Raw genomic sequence first — 21,124 nt, 5'->3', positions numbered from 1 at the left:
TGTTTGTTTTTGAAGATAGAGGATTCGTACTATTCGTATGATAAGAAAGAAATAGTTGAAAATTGAAAAAAGATCCATTCAATGAGAGGAAAAAAATGAACTGCGCTTAAAAAAACTAACAGAAATTCAAGATCGAATTGATAGTTTACTAGACACAACTATGAAATATATTTCATCACAACATCATGAGAACAAATCTATATCACAATTTAAAAAATGACCGTAATGCAAAACTATACAGCCCCTTCGAGGCAGATCACAAATGAATCCGATAAATGAAAGAAACAATGGCGGTGGAGGGCGAGCGAGGCAAAAGTGATGAAATGAAAGGCACTCATATCATTGAGCAGCAATGGAATGTGTGATCAATAGGTTAAGGTCAGAACGATCAATACAGACACTCTAGCATATGTGTATTGCACTACTTAACTAACGTTTTTGAAGTAACTCAATTTTTGAACGTGTTTAGTGGATATTCACGTATCATTTCGGCAATGCCGATGCTAAAATCTTTTCTTAGTAATAGTGAGAACATTTGCGAAGATTATTCTGTATGGCCGGGACGATACATATGCTGTTCAGCTATTCGCCGTCGTTGTTCGATTTCTTTTGAATCGTCCTCTCGACTTACGTACATTGTCTTTGACTCATATTCGTCATCATCCTCGTAATAGTATCCGATTGGCCGTGGTGGTTCTGGAATTAGTTCATGATTGGAAAATCGGATTGTCCGAGGGGAGCCTTAGTTTCGGGAGAATTTTTTGCGTCGTGGGGCGGGCGATAAACTGGTACCAGACCTGTCTGGGAGGATGAAGACACGACTTGACACATCGGCTAGCTCTCGCAAGTTACTGTACTGAGTTACACGTTCGTAAACCTCAAACGATTCTGAATTGACGCGAACGTGGCGGCGGATCCCAAGCGGATTGATTAACGCCACACACTTTATCCTTCATCCTTTTTTTTTGCGTCGTTGACTGATTACCCGATAGGTTAACAAAAATAAATGACCAATGATGAGCCACTGTTTAGAGTCACTAAACAGGCGCTCGAAAATTTGCAGAGAGTGCAAAAACAAAGACGAGAAGAGACAACGGATCTTTAATCTAATTACCTGCTGGCGGCCGTCCGTAGAGGAAATTTGATTGCTGCATGTCATCTATTTGCACTTTGTCAGCAACATCAAGCACAGATCGGTTGAATCGGAATGAAATCATGAAGATAACAATCACTATTACCACCAAGACTGCTACAATTCCTCCTGAAAATCATTGTCAGGAGGGATGTATTTCGATATTATTCTTGTAGACGACAAATTTTGCATTAAAAATCCATAGTTCAATTAAAGGCACTACTTGACTAACCGATTCCCGCCGTGATAATAGCAACACGTTGAGATTTTGGCTGGAAGCGAACTTCGCACCTAAATTTCGAGCAACTGATTTTTACGCTGGCAAAAGTCCAAGCCACTGATTTTTACGTTGGCAGAGGTTGTGAAGAACAACATTGAAAAAAAAAGATTTTAGACTGAAGTCTGAAGCTGAACAAAACTTACCGTTCACCGCTGAAGTTCTCTTTGCACGCACATTCAACGTACCCGACAGGATTTTTCTTACATACACCATCGTTAAGGCAATAGTTTGTACATGCATCTGGAGAAAAACATGTGGTATGTATAAAAAGGCAACATTAAATAAAGATGGACATAACCCAATCAGAAAAACACTACATTGGTACAAATACCTTGACAGTAAGTTCCATTTCCACGATAACCTGGCTTGCATTTGCATTGGAACGAAGGTACATCGTTGTCGTCGGGTAAGTCTATACAGTGTGCGTGCCACGAGCAGTTATCCTCACCGGTAGCGCACTGATTGGTGGAATAGCACTGTGACTCTGCTGTAGCTCCTGCAATAACCCAATAATCGCTACTATCAGTTAAGACTGAGAAAAACTCACCTTGCGATGCTGTGGTATGATCACTTGGACAGAGTTTGCAGGTTGTTCGTTGTTCCTCATCTTGGAACGTACCTCTAGGGCAGAATTGGCAGTGTTTCCTAAGCAATGAAGTTTTTCGGATAAATTCAATAAGTTGTGCGTGATTATCCATAATTAACCGCCACTTACGTTTCTTTGACAAGGAACTGCCCAGCTTTGCATTTAGGAGTGTTGCATTCTTCTCTTCGGGTAGAGCCAACGGACTCTGTGGTAGTCCCTGTTAAAGAAAGGCTTTTTTTTTCCAAATAATGTATGTTCCCCTTTATCAAAACTCAAACGCATAAATCTATCATAAAACTGGTTGCCAAACGGAGGATCTGAATCAAACAAACTGTTGTTTTCTTCTTGTATCCTCTAATGTGAAGAAAGTTGTCGGCGTTGATCAATTCTTTCCACGCGCTTGACTTTAATTCAGAATCATGTGTCAAGCTGGTGTTTTGTTATCCTCATATTAAAGCTTTCATCTCTCCGCTACCAAGTCATCGACCTCGGAGGGATGAAAGGGTTGGTTGACACTAAAGCGGTTTCGAACCATCGCTTGTGCAGAAACATCAGCTCCTTTTATTGGCTACGCCACCCCCTCGCCCTCCATCAAAAACATCAAAGTCAAAAGACAAAAGTGTAAGGTAACAAGACAAAGCCGAAAAATCAAACATCGATAATTAAGAGTCATAAAATATCTGCCTTACCAGCAGGGCACTGCACGCACTGTTTGTGTTGACCTCTTGTACGGTAAGAACCGGACGGGCACGGCTGACAGGATCCCGACGAAGAAAGCTGTTCACCGTCTAAATGCAACAGAGCACTCTGTTCTTTGTCTTTTTCACACTAATTGTTTCCACTTCATGTCAGTGAGACACATTCGGCGCCGCAATTCTTTTCACAGCAATGCGTGTTGAATTAAAGTAAAGAAAAGAGTAGATCGAAAATGGTCAAAGCAGAGAAGCGTGCGTGCGTTGCATTCGGGCAAAGAATTTCAGCGACAATTTCTATCCACATGCACATGTTTTTGGTTCGATCAAGTCTAAGTTCCTTCCAGTAGCGCTAACTCTAAAATCGATATCTAGAAACAAACCTGGACACTCATCTCTGCACTCCTCCTCGCTCGTTCCTATTTCGGTGGTCGTCGTTTTACCGACATCGCAAGGAATACATTCGAAAGAGCCCATTCGAGGTTGAAAAAAGCCAAATCCACATGGCGTACACTGCGAGGAACCCATGTCGAAGTAGTTTCCTGCCGGACAATTCGCTAAAAAAAATCGCTAAAAAGGATGATCTTTCGAAAGACTTGCATTGCAGCAAAAGTTCTACGAACGTTTGCACTCATTCTCATTAATAGCGCCTTCTCCAGCCGTAACATGACCTTCTGGACATTTGAAACATTCCGTTCTACCGGTGAAAGGTTGGTACTCTCCTTCAGCGCAAACTTCACACTGCGAGGTAGTGACTGAGTGATACGATCCAGGAGCACACGGTACTAAAAATAAGAACCTTGGATTATTCTAAGATACCTTTACTTATGTTTACAAATGAATACACTAAGCTGAAAAATAAAGTAACTTGGAGAAAATTGACATTAATACGATATATACCGCATAAGTCATCAACAATGACTTGTCCTAGCTGACAGTGGAACTCATCTAAAAGCTGGAATGATGTTAGGTCCGGACGGCCATTGGGAAGAACCTAAACACGTAATTACGCACTCCTCAAGACTTATAATTAAATATCTTTGAAGAAAAGACATCTAGTCAGAAATAGTGAATCGGTTTCCGACTGGTCCATAATTCCACAATGGAAACAAAACCTTTTCTAGATTGAAAGCACCCTGATTGATTATCTCGTTTTGGAGTGCATCGGCCACTTTGGATTTTTGCCCACTTATTGAATGCGATACGAGATCCCTAGAATAACGCATACAAAGTTTACAATAGCTAAATCCATTGCTTATCATGTCACCTTTTTACGGGAAGCTCAATTCGAACTTGGAATGAGTGAGCATGTCTCTTTACACGAGCGAAATCTTCCGAGCAGTCGACGTCAACTCTGGCACCAACGCAGCCGGTCGGATCACTAAATCATTATGGTAACACCGAACGTAACCGAAAAGAAAATAATCTAAGCGTACGTCAACGTGCAGAGACCCCATTTCTGATTTATCGCCTGAATGCTAGCCAATAACCTTGTTCTTAGAGCATCACGGCTTGCTTCCGAACAAGGTGATGTTCCTGGATACGATACTCGCAAAAGTATCACACGAGTTGCTGGGACTGATCTTAACGGTTGTTGTTTTCTAATTTGTTAGTGAATAATAAGGTCTACTCATTGGTTGATGCAGTGATGTATCAAGTCACTAATACGCCGTCACTCACTTTGTGCACTGAGGATAGCGGAAAACCATTTGATTGCGGTTTCTTGGTCTCCACAAGCCATCAGCAGCACAAGTATAGAAAATTGCTGGCGGTCTGGAGAATTCGTGACCTTCACGACATTCGATCGAGCAAGCCTTAAAACGGAAGACTCAGCTCCGAAAAATTCAGAACGGAATCCAGAATAGATAAGGAATCCTTGATCAAGCCTTGCTATCCACGTGGCTCGGAATATTTTTGAAGATTTTGGAGATCCCAAGAATTTCATCGAAAGAACGCCGGAGCGTATGTCACAGCGGAATGGATGTTCGATCTCCGGACTGCAATTACCTTATAGCGTAAATGTGGTCCCCAGGACTCGCAGGCTTGAACACCATTCACTGGTTCTTCAAGAGACGGGCAATGCTCACGGGAAACGTGAATCTGTAATTGTTATTTGTCAACAAACTGTGCACGAGCCGGCCGACTACTTGAAACAAGTTAACAAGAGGAATAAACAAACAGATAAATAGATAACGTCCTAGAACACCTATCTAGGAAACATCTGTCCTTCAGAAGAAAAAATAACGACGAATTGTGTCACCTTGAAATTGCACTCTGCTGTGTTGGATGCATTATCCCATGCCACATAAAGAACGTCATATTCACCCCATGTAAAGATCTAAACAAAAAACTGAATGATCCTCACTGTTTGAAGAAAGTAATAGTGTAGTTTACCTGTCCCTGTTTAAAGTTCCTCTCAACTCTCTCCAAAGGGCTATCACTGTGAAATACGGGTTCTGGCCATGTGATATTTACTTCTCGTTGTGGCGTTACAATGTACTGATCCGATGGACAGCTCTAAGAAAAAAAAAACAATCCAGGGCCTCTCATAAGTAAAAGACAAAACACTCTATGTAGTATTAGGTTGTCCCATAAGTTTCCTTCCAAGGCAGTCAGCATTTTGCTTCACAGCAATCTGAGTCGTACGCCAAAAGAACAATCTATCAGTCCTACAGTCATCGACTATTCTGCTGACTATATTGCTGATTGGAATATCCTTGTTGCCGAATAAAAAACAGATATCAGAAAAGTAGGAAAGAAACATGTGGGATAATGTAGTATTTTTGGTCCTCATAAACTAACCTCTACCCGAACAACTGCTTCTTCTCGTGGCTTGCGCTTTTCACGTCCACACGTGCTTCGCGGTAATCGTTCCACTTTTCCTTGCATGTCCGTATAACCGGTGAAACGCAAAACTAGCCCATCGTATGCTAACTTTAAAGAAGCTATTAGTCGTTTTTGGATTGTTGCAACCTTTGACAAACTCACCTCAGCGCCGTGACAGCTGACCACCATCATCGGAATCTCACTGTCAAAGTCCAAAACACGATTCCACACATGCACACGAGTTATTGAACCAACGAAGGAGTTGGTGCCTATTTCAGAACCACCGAGAGTGATAAGAGCACTATAAGTTACACGGTTTTTCTTTAATTAATTAATTTGATTTAATAAAAAAAAATTAGATTTTCAGGAACACCTCTCCTTACTTGATATCAACATCGTGACCAGCACCGTAACCTGACTCAGCGAATATTCGAACCGAGTTCCAAATAAGGGAATAAGCACCACGTTCTGATGACCAGGTGAGCGCCTAAAGAGTACATATAAATTCATAAACCTGATCAACCTTGTATTTTGGTTTGAAAATTAAACAATGAAAGATCAAGACAATACAGGCGTTTTGCTACAAGCAGGAAAATCAGCTTATTCACCAAATGATTCCATGCTCCGTCATTGATCCTCTGGTTGGATGGGAAGTGGAGCTGAAGTGATCTTTCATTCGGGAATAGTGCTATATTAACGCCTTCTGAATCAATTCGCAGTGCTTCAGTGAGATCAGAACTGTAGTTCGCTTGTCTGCAAGGAGAATATTCATGTTGTTTTAGGTAAAACAAAAATAGAAATTCAAATAATAATGTCTCAAATATTTCACATAAATAGGCAAAGGCCAGCAGAATTAGACACATTCTCAAACTTCAACCAAGATAACAATTTTTATTTTGGAAATGAAAAATTTATCTTCCTCCCATTTTCTAAATTTCTGCAATTTGTACAGTAAGGTATTCAGAGCTCCGAACCAGTCGACTGCAGTAAGTTTCATAGATCAGTGAAAAATTATTTCCGACATTTTCTTGTCGTGGTTTTTGATTTTGCTCTCCTAACACATCAAACCTCTGGCTTCCTCACCAGCAATCATGAGGAAGTAATCTTCGCAACTCACAACAAAAGTCCAAAGTAATCAGAAATGCTTACTTGCTGTTGTACATCCTGAGCACAGTTCCTCTGCCCTGTGTTCTCTCGAATTTCACCCACGCTGATATCGTAATAGCTTTCGCAGCGATACGGAACGGTACCGCAAGCGATGCACTTGCTACACGTAATGAATCGTAGAAGTGCAAATCATAATCTTCATCAATGGCCTAAACAACAATAGATAGCACAATTCTTTCGAAAAGAAAAAAAAGCTACAAAAATTGGACGTAACAAAACAGCAAACCTTGTCGCAATTCGATCCCGTCATATTAAATGGACATCTACAGTACACCGCGTTGATCTGATCGATACAGGTAGAACCCAAAGGACACGGTGATCGTGCACAATCGTCTATGTTCGTCTCGCAGTGAGCACCGGTAAAGCCTAAACGATCAGATTAGTTTAATTTGGATGAGTAAATCTCATCTGATAGGCTACCTGGCTCACAAGCACAGTGCAAACTACCATCAGGGTTCTTCATACAGGTACCACCATTCTGACAGACATTGCCAGCACAGACATCTTGGAGGTATTGACAGCCTTGAATGAACAAATGAACGATTGAATGAGCAGCTCTCGGCAGAAGGGAATCAGAAGAGAATAACTGAGGCAAAGGTTAGAAGTAGTAAGTATTATATACCTGCTCCGGAGAACTTCTTTGGACAACTACATTCTTGTCGTGATCCGAAATCGCCACATACTCCACCGTTAAGGCATGGCTCGCCCAAACACCGATTTGGTGCGATTTCGCAGTCTTTGCCGCTAACGCCTTGAAAAGTGGTTAGGTCCTTTTTGCCCAAATATCACGCAGTCAGCAAAGTAAAATGAATAAATTAATGGATAATAATAATAGTAGTAATAACAATAATAACAGTAGTATCAATAATAATAGTAATAATAATAATAAAGTGATCAAGTGAGTTGTCACCTGATCGTGATGCAAAATAAGAATAGGGCTGACCTTCAGGACACACGCAGAAATAATCTGCGACCAAGTTCACACAACGTCCATCGTTACGACATGGTCGCACATCACAGCTACCAGTTTCTTGCTCACAGCTGCAAACAACTATGTAAGTATCTTAGACGCTGAAAAAAAAAACTTCCAAAAAAGATAGCTGCAAAACTGACGTTTCTCCCGTCCATCCGTTGGCGCATTCACATCTGAAGGAGCCACCTTCGTCGTAGCAGGTTCCATTATTCATACAAGGCGACGATTCACACTAAGTCGGTATCTGATCAGTACACGCAGCGCAAAGCGAGGTTGAGTAAATGATTGAACACGGAAGCAGATCACTAACCTGATCAATTCGTACTTCACAGAATTCACCGCTATAACCCGGTTTGCATAAGCAGCTAAACGTATTGATGCCATCTTCGCAGGACTAAAAACCGGAAAAAAATAAAATACATCGAAAAACTGTTCCGTTTTTCCATTACAGTTACTGTAGAAGAAATCATGAGTTCTGTATAAAACGAAAATGAGATGATTTAGAGAGCAAAGATGAAGTAATCACTCTTCATAAAAGGAATTCGTAAGCTGGAGTTGTATGGGTAAAAAAAAAGAACATGTAACAGCTCCATCGAAAATGGCTCAAGAAAAAGAGGAAGACTTGAGAAATTCGGTGCCTCAAAATACGTTTTCTCCGCACTGGTTAAAACATCTTTACGCTGTAAAAGGTAAAGATAGGTACAGAAAGATAGATTTTTATTCATGGAGGTTTCGTTAGCGGTTACCCGTTCTGGGACAAATACCTTGTATATCCGACTGTACTCTATTAAAGACAGCATACCACGAATCAATCCGCAAGAAAAACTGGAGATGGGGTTGTAGATTTAGAGATCCGAGATGATTCTGCTCATCTCTCCTTAATCGCTACAAAAACAAAAAACGACGTGGGAGACACCTTCTTTCACGACGATTTCAGTTGCGACGCGTCGCATCCACGAGCGAGCGATCGAAAACAACGAGAAAACCTCACCAGCCCATCTAAGTAAAGCGAATGAATGGGGTGTTATGGGAACTGGAATGTTTACATAGAGGAGCATTTTAACGTATTTCGCAATAACTATATCGGTTCCCACACCGTTTTTTTTACGACGATTAGAGAGGAGTGAGCGGAACCACCCCGGATCCCGGAAGCTACAGTCCCGTAGCTTTTTCCGCGGATCTTTCTCATCACGTCAGATTCGTGGTATGCTGTTTTTAAAAGAACATTACCGAACAGATGTGAAAGAGAGATGCGTCACCTCAGTTCCCATCTTGCTGCATCGTCCAAGGAGACATTCATCTTTGTTGAGTTCACAGTGGGTTCCCTCAAATCCGAGCGGGCATGAGCAGTGATAGGTGACACCCAGATTTGTACAAGTAGCTTAATAGAAGTTAATTCTAAGAATATACAATGGTTCTGAATTAGAGCTGCACATTTTAGTTCTTTCAGCAGTTCTTTGTCTGCCATTTACCCAAAAACTGACACTAATATGAGTTAATTAGACCTATTTAGTGAACAACTGGCCAAATTACCGTTATTTCTACAAGGTGATGTCGAACAGTGATCCACCAAGTGTTGGCAATGAACCCCACGATATCCGGCTGGACATGAACATGAGAATCCGGCTACCTTAAACCTTCCTGCATACAGAAATGTCAAAAATAAAATAAAAGTAAAAAAAGGGAAATAAAGAAAATAAATTGACAGATGAGGATTAGATGGCTCAAATGAACAGCATCAAAAGAATAGAAGCAAAAGAACAGGAGTACTGAAAGAAATGAAAGACTGGAACTCTTAGAAAGAAAAAGACGAGCTCACCAAAAACCCTACTGACCTGACCACTGCAGTCAAGTACTTTATGACTCTGAAGCAAAACAGGATTTTCCTATATTTTTCCTGTAGTAAAAAACTGAGAAGCGGGGGGATATGATCTGTGCAAGAGGAAATCCAATAAAAATCTACCTCATCGGTGCATGTTCCACCATTCCGGCATGGTCGAGTTGCACAGTCATCGACGTTCACTTCACAACTCTCACCGGTCCACCCTTCATCACATATGCAACGACGAGAAAAGAGGGTATCCACGCATAGACCGTGCACGCACGGTGCGGCGGAACACAGATCCTCTGAAACCCAAGATGGAAAAGACCGCATTTTCCTATTAAGTTATAGTATTCAGTACGATGTGCTGAATATATCAAACTCTTGTGCAACCTTGCACTGAATTCTGAGCACGGTAACTGCCAAAACGGTCGCCCTTCAACGTCGATTCACCTCAAGTTACAAAGTGCTCAAGGTTGAAAATCCAGGTTGATAAGAACGAAAGAAATGTATCAATTGCTTATTTGAGAAGAATAAAAGAAGAATAAGAAGAAAATCCACGAATAAATGTTCCCCGGTTTCACCACTCTGGTTCCTAGAAAAATTTATTACTTTATGTATTTTTTCTTAAAATAAATTGAAATGCTGATAGTGTGACAGTGGGAATGAAAATGTGATAAAGTAGCTGTCCCGAAATTTCCGAAACAAACGTTAGTATTAGAATGGGTTCTTAACAACCATTAGTTCTAAAGTCGACCTGCACATTTAGATTTTCCTTGGATTTCCCTCAATTGAAATAAATAAAATAGTCCGGACAGCGGTGCTCGGACACGCAGCTCATCTCTGGGTGGCGTACAAAAGGATTGGGCGCCGAAAAATAATTTTTTGTTTATCTTGAAACGTAGGTCTTGGGAGGGAACCTCCTCTCTGCTCTCCGACGTCAGCGAACCCTGTATCTCAAGAGTAGTGAGCCCATCTCATTTCAGACAAACAAAAGATGACTCGGAGTTTTATCCTACATAAACGACGGAAGATCACAGACACTGCCATATTCGCCGAGAAGAAATAAAATTAGGTTGACCCGACACGGATGCGCCCTAATGACAACCCTTAGGCAAGAGTCGCAGGCGACTGCATCCCAAGAGATTAAAATCCACAACGAAAAGACCGCCAGATAGGTTAATTTCTACCCAAACCTCAGAAGAAAAAACCCTCGATTACGTACCTTTGACGTTACAACGCTTTCCTTTAAAACCTTTAGGACATTGGCATTCATAGTCGTTCACGAGATCAACACAAGTGGCATTCAGAGCACATGGTGAGTCGGCACAATCATCTGAAACAAAATTCACATCACACACATTCATCAATGATTTTTTAGTTTTTTTCCTTCGTTTAAAAAAAATCTTTGTGGACATGTGAATGTTGAATGGTGCCGTTGTGAAAATTCATTCTCAGAGCACATACATACATTTGATGGGGAGGGTGAGCGGCTGCAAAGTGACAAGGTCAACATGAGTACAGCATAGCAATAGATATGATAAAAAGACCTTTTCACCAGAAGATCAAATGCGTACTTTGTTGAGTTTTTAATGAATCTCACTAATAATCACGCCCCACTCATAACATCTTGAAACATGGGTAATTGATGTCACTATATTAACATTTTTATGCCGAATTTGTATTACTATATTTATCTGTTGCTTGCGGGTATTGGCGGGGTGTATCACTTTTCAGGGCTGGCTGTTTCGACCAGACCTCGCACATAACAACCGCCTCATCTGTCCCCGGTGCAGCGATGAGTTCATAGTGCACAAACACAATCTCGTTCCATAGGGCTGACTACTCTTCTAGCCTTGACAAGTGCTTTTGTACGGAGTATAGGTCATAGGTAATCGAATGATCTTAGAAGAAACGGGTTCTCGATGATTCAACGGAAGTTTTATTGGTTTTGCGGACAATTGGATGCCTCTTGTGGCAGAATTACACTCGACAAAAACGAGAGTAAGGTAGACATCTTCGGTTGGAGCGTGATTTAATTCGTTGGTTCACTGGAGGTGAGTACTTCTAGCGAGAACCTACGATAGAAGAACTACCGTGCTAAGGAACGAAAATGAATTATGTGGTACAACAATTACCTACCAACTGGAGAATTCCTGAAAAATTTGCAATCTGCAGTATAGTAGATGAACAGGAGAAGAAAAATCTTGACATGCTAGCCCTCACTCTCAACATACGATGGCGGTCGTCAAAGTAAGCATAAACCCCTCCAGTTATAGCTACGATAACATCAGCACCGCCTCCTATCACTACAGCAGGATGAGTCATTGAGGCACTTTGTTTTTGTACGTGCTGCATTTAGGCGTGCAGCCACACTCAGACAGCTGTTCTTCCCGTTCTTCCCGTATTGACTCTCCTTCCAGCGCTCGTTGTCCCGAAACTTTCTTCTCTTCGCTAGCAGCTCCTCATATTTAAGAAACTGATCAAAAAGTTGGCGTTCTAATTTTGTGCAAGGAAAGCAATTCTTCTGAATCCTTTCGAACAGTATTTTTTCGTAGGTAATCCAAATAGTGTCTGGTTTTATGTACAGTGAATAACTCTGGTATCATCTCATTTTTTTCATGTTCCCTTATCTTTTCTGAAGTTGGAGATGTACGACAGACGTACAAATCCTCAACTGTAGAGAACCTGTGTTTAAAAAACCCTTGTTTCATTGTCAAAAGATATAGATGGTCGGCAAAATTATGGGGTGAAAATACGGAAATACGGGCTTCCGGGAAACATTAGATCCCAATAATAATCTTTAAGCATTTGGATGAGGACTTTTTCAAGCTAGGTTTTTTTTTTTTTCGAAAACACCAGGAATTACCGCCGCAGTGCTTAATCCACCCGAATAGAAACAAACGTGATACGCATGAAAATGCTTCGTAATTTAACAATTTTAACCATGCAGTTGTTCAAAGACCTCTTCTTACGCGCCGACTATTCTGCGAAAACATTCTTCATTGAAAACATGGAGTGCATGATTCACAGAAATGGAAAGGGTGAACACGTGTGGGAAAAGTGCGGCTAGCTAATATATGTATGTAAAAACAGAACAAACCTACGAAAACAACCACAAACTAAGCAAGCTTACGAGGAAAGCTTGAAAGAACAAATGAATGGACTGCTGGTTGTTTTCGCAGGCTGATTCGCGATGTGATCATCAGCACTCCTATAGAATTCTTTATTTCCTCGACAACTCAGAATACCAAGAAGTTCTCTGTTCGTATTACAAGTATTAGCTGAATGCATGCAGGAACATCCTTCTTATCGCAAGGAAATTCCAGAAACAGAAAAAAGATTATGTGAGTTCTTATTAGGTTAATATTGCTGTTACTAGACAAGTTGTCATGGTTAGAAAATAAAGAAGGAAAATTTGTAAGCTTCATGAAAAAAACAAATTTCGCAGTTAGTTAATCAATACCACTTAATATCGCAAAGTTTGCTCAACTAACACAAACAGTGGTGAAGGTCAAGTAATGTTAAACTGAAACCATGTAGAAAATCAAGTCCTCAGCATAAACTGCACGTATTAAAACGTTTTGACTATTTGTTAATTCTCAACTTTTGCTTTGTTTTCCTTTCTTGGCTGCTGAATCCCAGATGGATTCACCCCCCGTCGAAGCAAGTCGAAATTACTTCTTTCCTTATGTATGTGCATCTGTTTTAATTAGTTGTGCACTTAAAAATCTTTTTTTTTAGTGTGAAGTATGCTTATGAATTTATTTTGCCAGATCCATGAATCTTATTAATTGCTCTTGACGAAAAAGACAAACTGCAGCCAGAGACAAAGCCTGTAGAGCTCAATCTCAATACTTTAATTAGGCGAACTTTTGAAATTGCCGATGCTTTCAGTAGCAACGCAGTCTCTTAAATCAACATATTCACATCTCACACGTTCCATCACATACATGCAGTTCTTAGTTTGGAGCTTTCTTCGTTACTTGGCAACACTATGACACAAATATTTTTTCCCTTAATTATCTGTTCTTATTAGTACTAGAGGTAATAAAATATATATATGACTATTTATTGCGAATAATTTTACACATTTGTTTATATGTGCATACATATGAAGTTACCGAGGATTTGAAAAATCTCTGAAAACCAATACTGCACTACTGAGAGGTGATGAGTATCTCAACAAAAAGTTGAACTTACGGTTTAAGCTCGTGTAAGCCTTGAACTTTGAGCTGACCCTTTCAATCGTGATTTATATCCAGGAACATCTCACGTCCGCCTATGCAATCCCAGCTTCCTTTTCTTATAGACTAATCCATTTCCTTTATGAAATGATACAAGAGAATTTTCTATAAAGAACGTTATTCACGATTCTTCTACAAATGTTCTTATTCACGATTTTCTTTTCAAATTTTGACAAGCATTCCCCTATCTCTTCCTTTCGAAAGCTAACTGTTATAATTTTTTCATAAAAAAGACGATGGAAGATGTGGGCGTCTAATCCAAGCTTTCTGGATTCCATTTAGGTACAGTGCCAGTTAAGAGCTGAAGACTTTTCAAAGTTATCTGACTCATCTACAAATATTTTCCTGCCTCTATGTCGCAAAAGACCTGTTGCCAGTACCTTACGTGTTTCATGTGGTGCTTAGAAACCGCATGCATAGGTATGAAGGGTTAAGCGGAGACGCATGCGCCTCCACGTTACTGATTCCATTCTAATTTTGTTCTTAGAAGAGCTAACCACAACCACTCTAAGTTGGTGGTCTGCATGAAAAATATAAAAATATAAAAATGCATGAAAACTGGACAATACGCCAAAACAGGTTGTTGTCGCAGCAGCGCCATACCTTTCGAATTTTTCGAAACATTCAGTCTGCAGATATCGTAGCCACTGATAAGCTTAGACAAACCGAAAATGTGCACATTGAATATCCGCGATTTTCCTGCGGAGAGGAGTAAGCTTTTTTTTAAAGAAGACAACTTCAGCAGTAAAACATTTAACATTAAGGAGACAAAATTAACATTCTACTTTGAAATTTTAGTGACACTGGCACTAAATGATACAGATATCATTTAATTTTGAAGTAAGGGGTGTGGCCAGCCTTCGAAGGATTTCTGCACGGTTTTAACTGAAGTTAGTTGGCTGGATGAGAGCAATATTTTTTTGCACGATTGTGTGTTGAGCAGTTAATTTATGCAGCGAAGAGCTACGTTCGAGTCGGTAGTCCCGACGTGGAGAAGTTCTAATCTGTTCATGGCTGCATCTTACCAGCTTGGGGTCATCCTTATGAGTTTAAGTTGATAAAAGTGAAAATATCGCGCATCCACGCGCAAGCGGACAGATTGAGGACACAATTACTGGGCGCATCGAGGTAACATTGACATCGTGATCGCATCAGGTGTCATCTAAACTCTCAACCATCGGACAAATATTGCAAAATAGTGGACATCTCATCCGTTATGTACCTACTTCATATGAAAGGGGTACCACCAGTTAGAAATGATGGGAAAACTAAAAACTAACTTCTTCAAAAATCAGAAATTACTCGGGGCAAGCTATTTGCAACTGTCCATAAATTGGTTTTTGAAGACGATGTATGCAAAAAAAGTCTGCAGCACTCAGAGCGCCTCCAGAAGAGGAAAGCACTCATTCAATCGCTGACAGAAAGACAAGGATACAAATTTCTCGAAAGATTTCAAGCTAATTTTTATCTAACGACGGATTTTTGACCAAGTGAACTCTGGAAAGTTGGGGCAAACATAATAAGGATCCTGGTTAGAAGAAAGGGAATACTTAAGATGTTTTTAGCTAACGGAAAAATCGCTGCGAAAATGGGGGTGGAGCGAGTAAGCAGAGAGCAGGCACTATCGATTTTACTCTTACACACTCTGCACACGATGCTGCTGTGCTGTTGTTGGCCGGTGCACAAATGTGTCACGGTAGGTCAAACCCACAATTTAATTAGCTATTCAATATTTCTCGAGTATTCGCTACACCATCCGGTGGATATGCCTAATTTCAGGTTCTGTCCTGTTTCGACACTTTGGTAGTCACAATTTTTGCCTATAAATCTTTTAATGTTCTCGTTGACACCATTTACGAACCGTGGGTTTTTTTTATTCTTCTTCTTCCTTTCTTCAATCAATAAAATGGATGTTGTTGTGGAGAGGATTTTCAAAGATATGGTGTTCTTCACGCAAAAGGCAATTAAATAAATCTTGAATATTTTTGAATATTACACTAATATAATGTAGACCAGAAGGACTAAATCTACGAAAATTTGGCAGTGTGGTTGTCTGCCCTTGAAGTCTTTGTCCTGTGGATTTACAGACCTTTTTTAGTGCATGAAAAATCCGTAGGTTCATCGGGATTCTGTTCTCCGTCAGGTATATTTTTTTCGCATGGTCTTTTCCAGAAAACCCTTCCTCTTATGAAAATTTGTTCTTGAGATCCTCTCATTCTAAAATCGAATTTCTTTCTTTCAATTTTGAATTTTTGTGCACTTTGTGAGACACTCCCTTCTTTTCCAATGAATGTCTCTAGCGGTAAAGGCATTGCGTGCAAGTTAAATTTCAACAGCCCTCAGATAACCACTCACATAAGCCAGGATGAAAAAGTCTAGTTTAAGGTGTTCCAAATTTCTAGCCAGCATCCAAAGCATCTTAGCTGGAAAGATTAATAGAATCTCTGCCATGCCTAATATTATAAGCATTTACCATAAGAACTAATATATCTCCTTATGGTATAAATCTCCTTATGTGCAATCCAGATTCAGTGAAAAACAGAAAAAGTGCAATAACTAACAGTAATTTTGATTTTAATATAGAATATATATAATGTACCAATTTCAATTCCTTCCGCCTTCGTGACAGTGACTTCCCAAGCACAAGATGATCAGTGTGATAGTTCTGCCTGCTAGCTTTGTTACTTTACATTTTTCTGTTTTGGCAACCCTCCGAAAGTTTCAGCATCTCCACTCTCTTACTCTGGTTCTGTTCTCTGGCTTTCGTTTAATCTTGTTTTTGGTAAATTCAGTGTTGACGCGGTTTTGCCGAATTTTGTGTTGGTACAGCAAAATTGCAGCAGCACCTACGAAATTAATGAACACGAGATCCAATCTCTTTTATGAGGAAACCATATCGAACAAAAATCCTTCCAACCTACTAATCGTTGAAAAAGTGTGCATTGCGCAAAAAAAAACTCAAATAAGGAAAAGTGGAAGGAATGAAAGCACTCCCAACTTCTTTTGATAGATTAGAAATAATAGCGAGTTTTAACGAGCCCACACTGTCAGAATAGAAATTAATTGTTCAAGAGATTTTTACAAAATTGGCTCCACTGGTTGTAAGCTTGATTAAAACCAATTACAAACACCATACAAATAAATAAAAAGTTGACTAGACCGTCGTACATTCATCTGCTGCATGTGTGCACTTATGATCAATTACAGCATGAAGCGTTTGACACTTTCGGGCAGCTGATTGGTCTCTCAAATCCTACGGGAACAACTTGTGCGAGAAATTCACTGCGCCATAGCAAACATTATATGTCGCTGTCTCACAAAATAAGAAAAAGGAAATGTGTGAGGGTCACATGGGAAGTGTTTTCCAATAGGAGTATCAAATTCAAAGTATTAAATTGCACTTGTCTTTTGTCGTTCCATAAAGTTTAGGGGTTAGCTATTTCTATTCCCTTTCTAACTTTTATTATTCGCTATTCTTGCGACTAGTAGCCATAAAATGCTTATGAAGAAACCGAACAACTCAGGAACTCAGGACTTCTAGGAACTCATAGGAAATCTCCGTTGCTAATGCTGTTCGTTCACCTCACCGAATAGCGACAAAAATTTCGGACCGAGTCCCCGTCTGATTTCCCTCGTTGTGATTTCTTTACTTTCGAGATCTCCTATCCAAGCTACCGAACCGAAGACGAAAACCAAGCTCAAGGCGAAGTTTCGCCATGTTGTTGCCATTCATTCTCGATGACGTTTCCTTAATTACATAGGAACGTCGTCTCAAAACTTTCGTGGAGGAAAGAAAAATTGCCCAAGCGCGGTCGAGAATGAGAATGTTTTTGCTATATTTTGCTCCCTAATGAATCAATGATAATGACTTTTTGCTGAATTGGAGATATGGGCGATTTTCGAGTAAGTTATGCTTTTTATTGTAAAACTGACGCGACACTCTTATTCGGACCACCTTTGCAAGGATACTGTTGCCTATAGCAACCTGACAGCATGTATACCATTCGTCGTACGCACGCTATCATTTTTTTTGTTAATTGAGAGCAATACCACTTTTCATGCAACCTTCATTTGAAGGAGAATTCATATGACCTTCACGAGGAGGTGTGAATTGATTCTTTGAGGATGTGTCCTTGTTGAAAATGGTGCCCCCGGTTTTTAATCAATCAAATACGCAGCAATGTCTTCTGGAATACTTGGACTTGAACTTGGATCTGCACATTGCAGCCGGTGTATAAACAGGTTTGCAAGGGGCGAAATTAATCAAATCAAACTAAATGACAAATGACAGTGCAGCAATGGAGCAGTTGCTGAACTTCACACAATTCTATTTGACCGCAGCAGCACTGGACCTTTGTCTACATGACATGAAAAGGAAATAATCAAAGGCAGCGTACCATGAAACCATCGATGTTTGGACGTCGAAGGGGAAATGTAGGATTCGGCGTGTAGATTACGAGTTCCCAATTCCCCCTAATCGTCGTGTAATACGGCGTGGGGAGATTCCTAGGACGAACGTTACAACACGTGACTCCTGTACACGCGTCGCGTCCACGTCAGAGAGACCTTCTCAGTCAACTGTTCAAAAAAAACCAATAGGTAGGTTGATGAGAGAACCGGAGCGCGTACGAAGGTGGCGCGTTCTAACGTACCTCGTAGGAACAAACGCCGTTTCCCACGTCGTTTTTCAGAACGACTAGAGGAAAATGAGCGTCGTCTATCCTATATTCGCAATCTACACGCCGAACTCTAAAACTCGAAACTCGAACATTGCCCACAAAGATCCAGATATCGAAATCTTCATGATATTTTGCCTTTGAAGCTACGAACAACAAACAAGTAAAAATTGTTTTTGTTTAGGGGCGAAACGGAAAAAAATAAAACTTTCTCTCAGCAATTCCAGCTATGCTTCATCATATCGTGTAAATGTCAAGTGCTAGCTTGATTTAACCTTCATCTTGAGTTTAAACATTGTTAGTCATGTAATTTTACAGATAAATCATTTAGTGCTTGAATATAAGACGGTAGTCATCCCAAAGTTACATTTCGCCTTCGGATATGTGATGAGGTCTGAACCGACTAATGGGTACATGAGCGTCGAATGGTGAAACCACCGATTTCCCACTGAGACGAGATCAGGATCGACTGAAGTGGGTGCTGGCGCCATTAATTCGAGGTCATGGATTTGCGTGATTCCTCGTTCTACAGCTGCACTCATAATTTTGTTTGTTTGCTGAGGCAGGGTGGTCTTTCCTAGGCGTCTCTATGAAGGAGAAAGCGTCCAGTCTTTGTATCGGAAATAATAGTTGCTACAACGGTTGTAGAGATGAAGAGAGAAATTTCCATTAAAGTTTAATGCTTTCTAAGGAGTAACGGTTAGTGGACCTCGCTTGAAAGGAAAAAAATCAACCTCGCAGAATTTCCTTCAGCTAATTTCAAAAATTGTTTCTCGGAAGAATCATGAAATAACAGCTAATTTCAGGCACTGGTCCACGGTCCTCTCCTTTCTCTTCTTCCTATTTTTCGCCGTATGTCAACTTATCGCAACTATATTCATTATTCTAGCACATAAGAGGAACATTGCACGTTATTGCTATCCACGGTGAGCTATGGAAAATCAACGATGCTCACGGATGCTCCTGGATTTCTAACTTTCAGATTGATTCTTATTATTGGTCTCATTGTTTGCTCTGCTATCGCCTGTATAGTGATGTTGTTTTACTTTGGCGGAGCACAGACCTCGATGAACAACTTTTTCTTCCGAGTATACGAGGTGAACACTTATTTATTGCTTACGTAATCTATTCATCTACCTGACTACTACCATTATTCACTCTGACTAGAAAAAATTGATCAAACCCTCCAGGAGTGCCAATTTTTTTCCAAATCAAGAAATTTTCAGTACTTCTTTGAGAAGGTGGATGACGTGGAGAGGGCGGAGCTTAAATCCGAACTCAAACTCTACGCTGCTGCTTTTCTTGCGTTGGCGCTTACATTTTGCACCTACAGGTTTGTTTCTTCCAAGCTTGTAGCTTTCTTTCTTTTCTCCAAGCTCTTTCTTTGTAGCCCACATTTTTCTACTTCACTCACTTTTTCTCTTTTTCTTTTCCAAATCTCATCCATAAAGGTTACAACACGATTCAATTTTGATTCACCTTCTTTCCGTCTGACTAAATATTAGCGATGCAAACAAGGTGTGCCGGGGAGGGTAGATTTGTCCTCTCTTATCAGTACCGTACATCCCGTATAGTAGTATGCTGATGATAGAGGGAGTGCGAAGAGAGAGCAAACTTGTGCTTTAGATATACTTGCACGGTGTTTTCAATCTCTTCTGCGAATATCACCACTACAACTTTCTATCTTTTGCGAACTTCTCGCTTACAAATAGTTTCCAACTTTTACTTCTACAATCTTTTGTATCACTATAAATTTCCCACTTTTGTACACCTAACAGTGAAATTTATCATTAATGGATATCAATGGAACAAAGTATGGGTCAATAAGTCCTCTCCATCATCGTCTATTGTCTTCTTTATTTTTACTTTTTAAAACTTGTTTTCTCTAACAGATGTGGTTTCTCATTCTCATATTTACTTTCCTGCCTTACTCAATTTCGAAAAGATGTTGCTGCTCAATGTTTGTTTAACTTGATGTACCAAAAACGTCTTCGAAAGTAATTTTTTTTTTAATTTGGGAACAAAAATTTTAAAAACGACTCAAGAATTTACTTGTGCCCTTAAAATCTTGTGCTCATCAAAATCGATCAACAGCATTGTTAGAAAGTACCAGTCACACCACTTTTCACCTGCGATCACCTGTTGTTCGTAGATTCGCTGGAGCAGACACCGGTAATACTTCTACTTGTCCCGATCGCGCGCAAGTGTTGCCTTCTACCACTATACTACTCTTACTTAGTACAAATAATGGTGCTAAAAACGAATATTAGTTTTGAAAATATTCTTTTCAGCATATTCGAGCTTTTCCTGACGCGAAAATTCTACCAAACTCTAGATAGGTTCACTCCGGTTCCACAGAATGATCCGTCTGTACCTCAGCCGGCTTTTAATCCAGAGTTTGCACAAACTCCGGGTAAAGTCTATCCAGACTTGCATTAATTGTAATTAGCTTATATGATGACTTAGCTTTTTCAAGATTGTTTGAGATCTCAAGTAAACACTAGGCGGTATTGAGCAATATTTATTGTCTTGTTCGTGTTGTGTTTTGTTCGGAAGATTCTCGTACCACACATGATACTAGATCGATTTATAGGTGTAGGTTGAACATCTTTTCAGGACATTCCATCCTTCGTGCTATACGAAATTATGAATTATTAGAATTCTCCTCCTGTAACGGTGTTTATAGTTCCCTCTCGCTGGTCTTCCTTTGACGGTTTGAAGTC

The 21,124-nt window shown here is 40.1% G+C and overlaps 2 protein-coding genes across 3 annotated transcripts; one reads left to right on the top strand and one right to left on the bottom strand.

The window, feature by feature from the left end:
- Positions 1-544: 544 nt before the first annotated feature.
- On the bottom strand, positions 545-11,806 carry RB195_001436 (uncharacterized protein; the record flags this gene model as incomplete). 2 transcript variants are annotated; one of them, XM_064198206.1, is made up of 35 exons in its annotated part: positions 545-696; positions 1,115-1,261; positions 1,365-1,423; positions 1,556-1,652; positions 1,744-1,908; positions 1,960-2,057; positions 2,128-2,215; positions 2,688-2,786; positions 3,074-3,247; positions 3,314-3,475; positions 3,591-3,684; positions 3,806-3,902; positions 3,958-4,071; positions 4,127-4,273; positions 4,371-4,504; positions 4,698-4,790; positions 4,951-5,028; positions 5,085-5,207; positions 5,493-5,624; positions 5,679-5,817; positions 5,900-6,003; positions 6,125-6,269; positions 6,666-6,832; positions 6,910-7,049; positions 7,104-7,205; positions 7,306-7,434; positions 7,627-7,724; positions 7,797-7,888; positions 7,967-8,050; positions 8,916-9,037; positions 9,190-9,286; positions 9,620-9,783; positions 10,704-10,814; positions 11,621-11,650; positions 11,716-11,806. In XM_064198206.1, 35 exons carry the CDS (start codon positions 11,804-11,806, stop codon positions 545-547), a joined length of 4,068 nt encoding a protein of 1,355 aa, XP_064054086.1. The 2 variants fall into 2 exon arrangements, with proteins under 2 accessions (XP_064054086.1, XP_064054087.1); XM_064198205.1 differs by lacking the exon at positions 11,621-11,650.
- A 964-nt stretch (positions 11,807-12,770) lies between these two features.
- Positions 12,771-20,840, top strand: RB195_001435 (uncharacterized protein; the record flags this gene model as incomplete). The annotated part of the gene is made up of 7 exons (XM_064198204.1): positions 12,771-12,825; positions 15,291-15,421; positions 15,505-15,587; positions 19,208-19,327; positions 19,384-19,498; positions 19,628-19,734; positions 20,693-20,840. The coding sequence occupies 7 exons, from the start codon at positions 12,771-12,773 to the stop codon at positions 20,838-20,840; spliced, it is 759 nt and encodes a 252-aa protein (XP_064054085.1).
- Between the last annotated feature and the right edge of the window lie 284 nt (positions 20,841-21,124).

This window comes from Necator americanus, chromosome IV (assembly GCF_031761385.1).
Source record: "Necator americanus strain Aroian chromosome IV, whole genome shotgun sequence".
Taxonomy (NCBI): Eukaryota; Metazoa; Nematoda; class Chromadorea; order Rhabditida; family Ancylostomatidae; genus Necator; species Necator americanus.
Note: the sequence above shows the minus strand (reverse complement) of the source record. Positions and strands in the feature narration are given on the sequence as shown.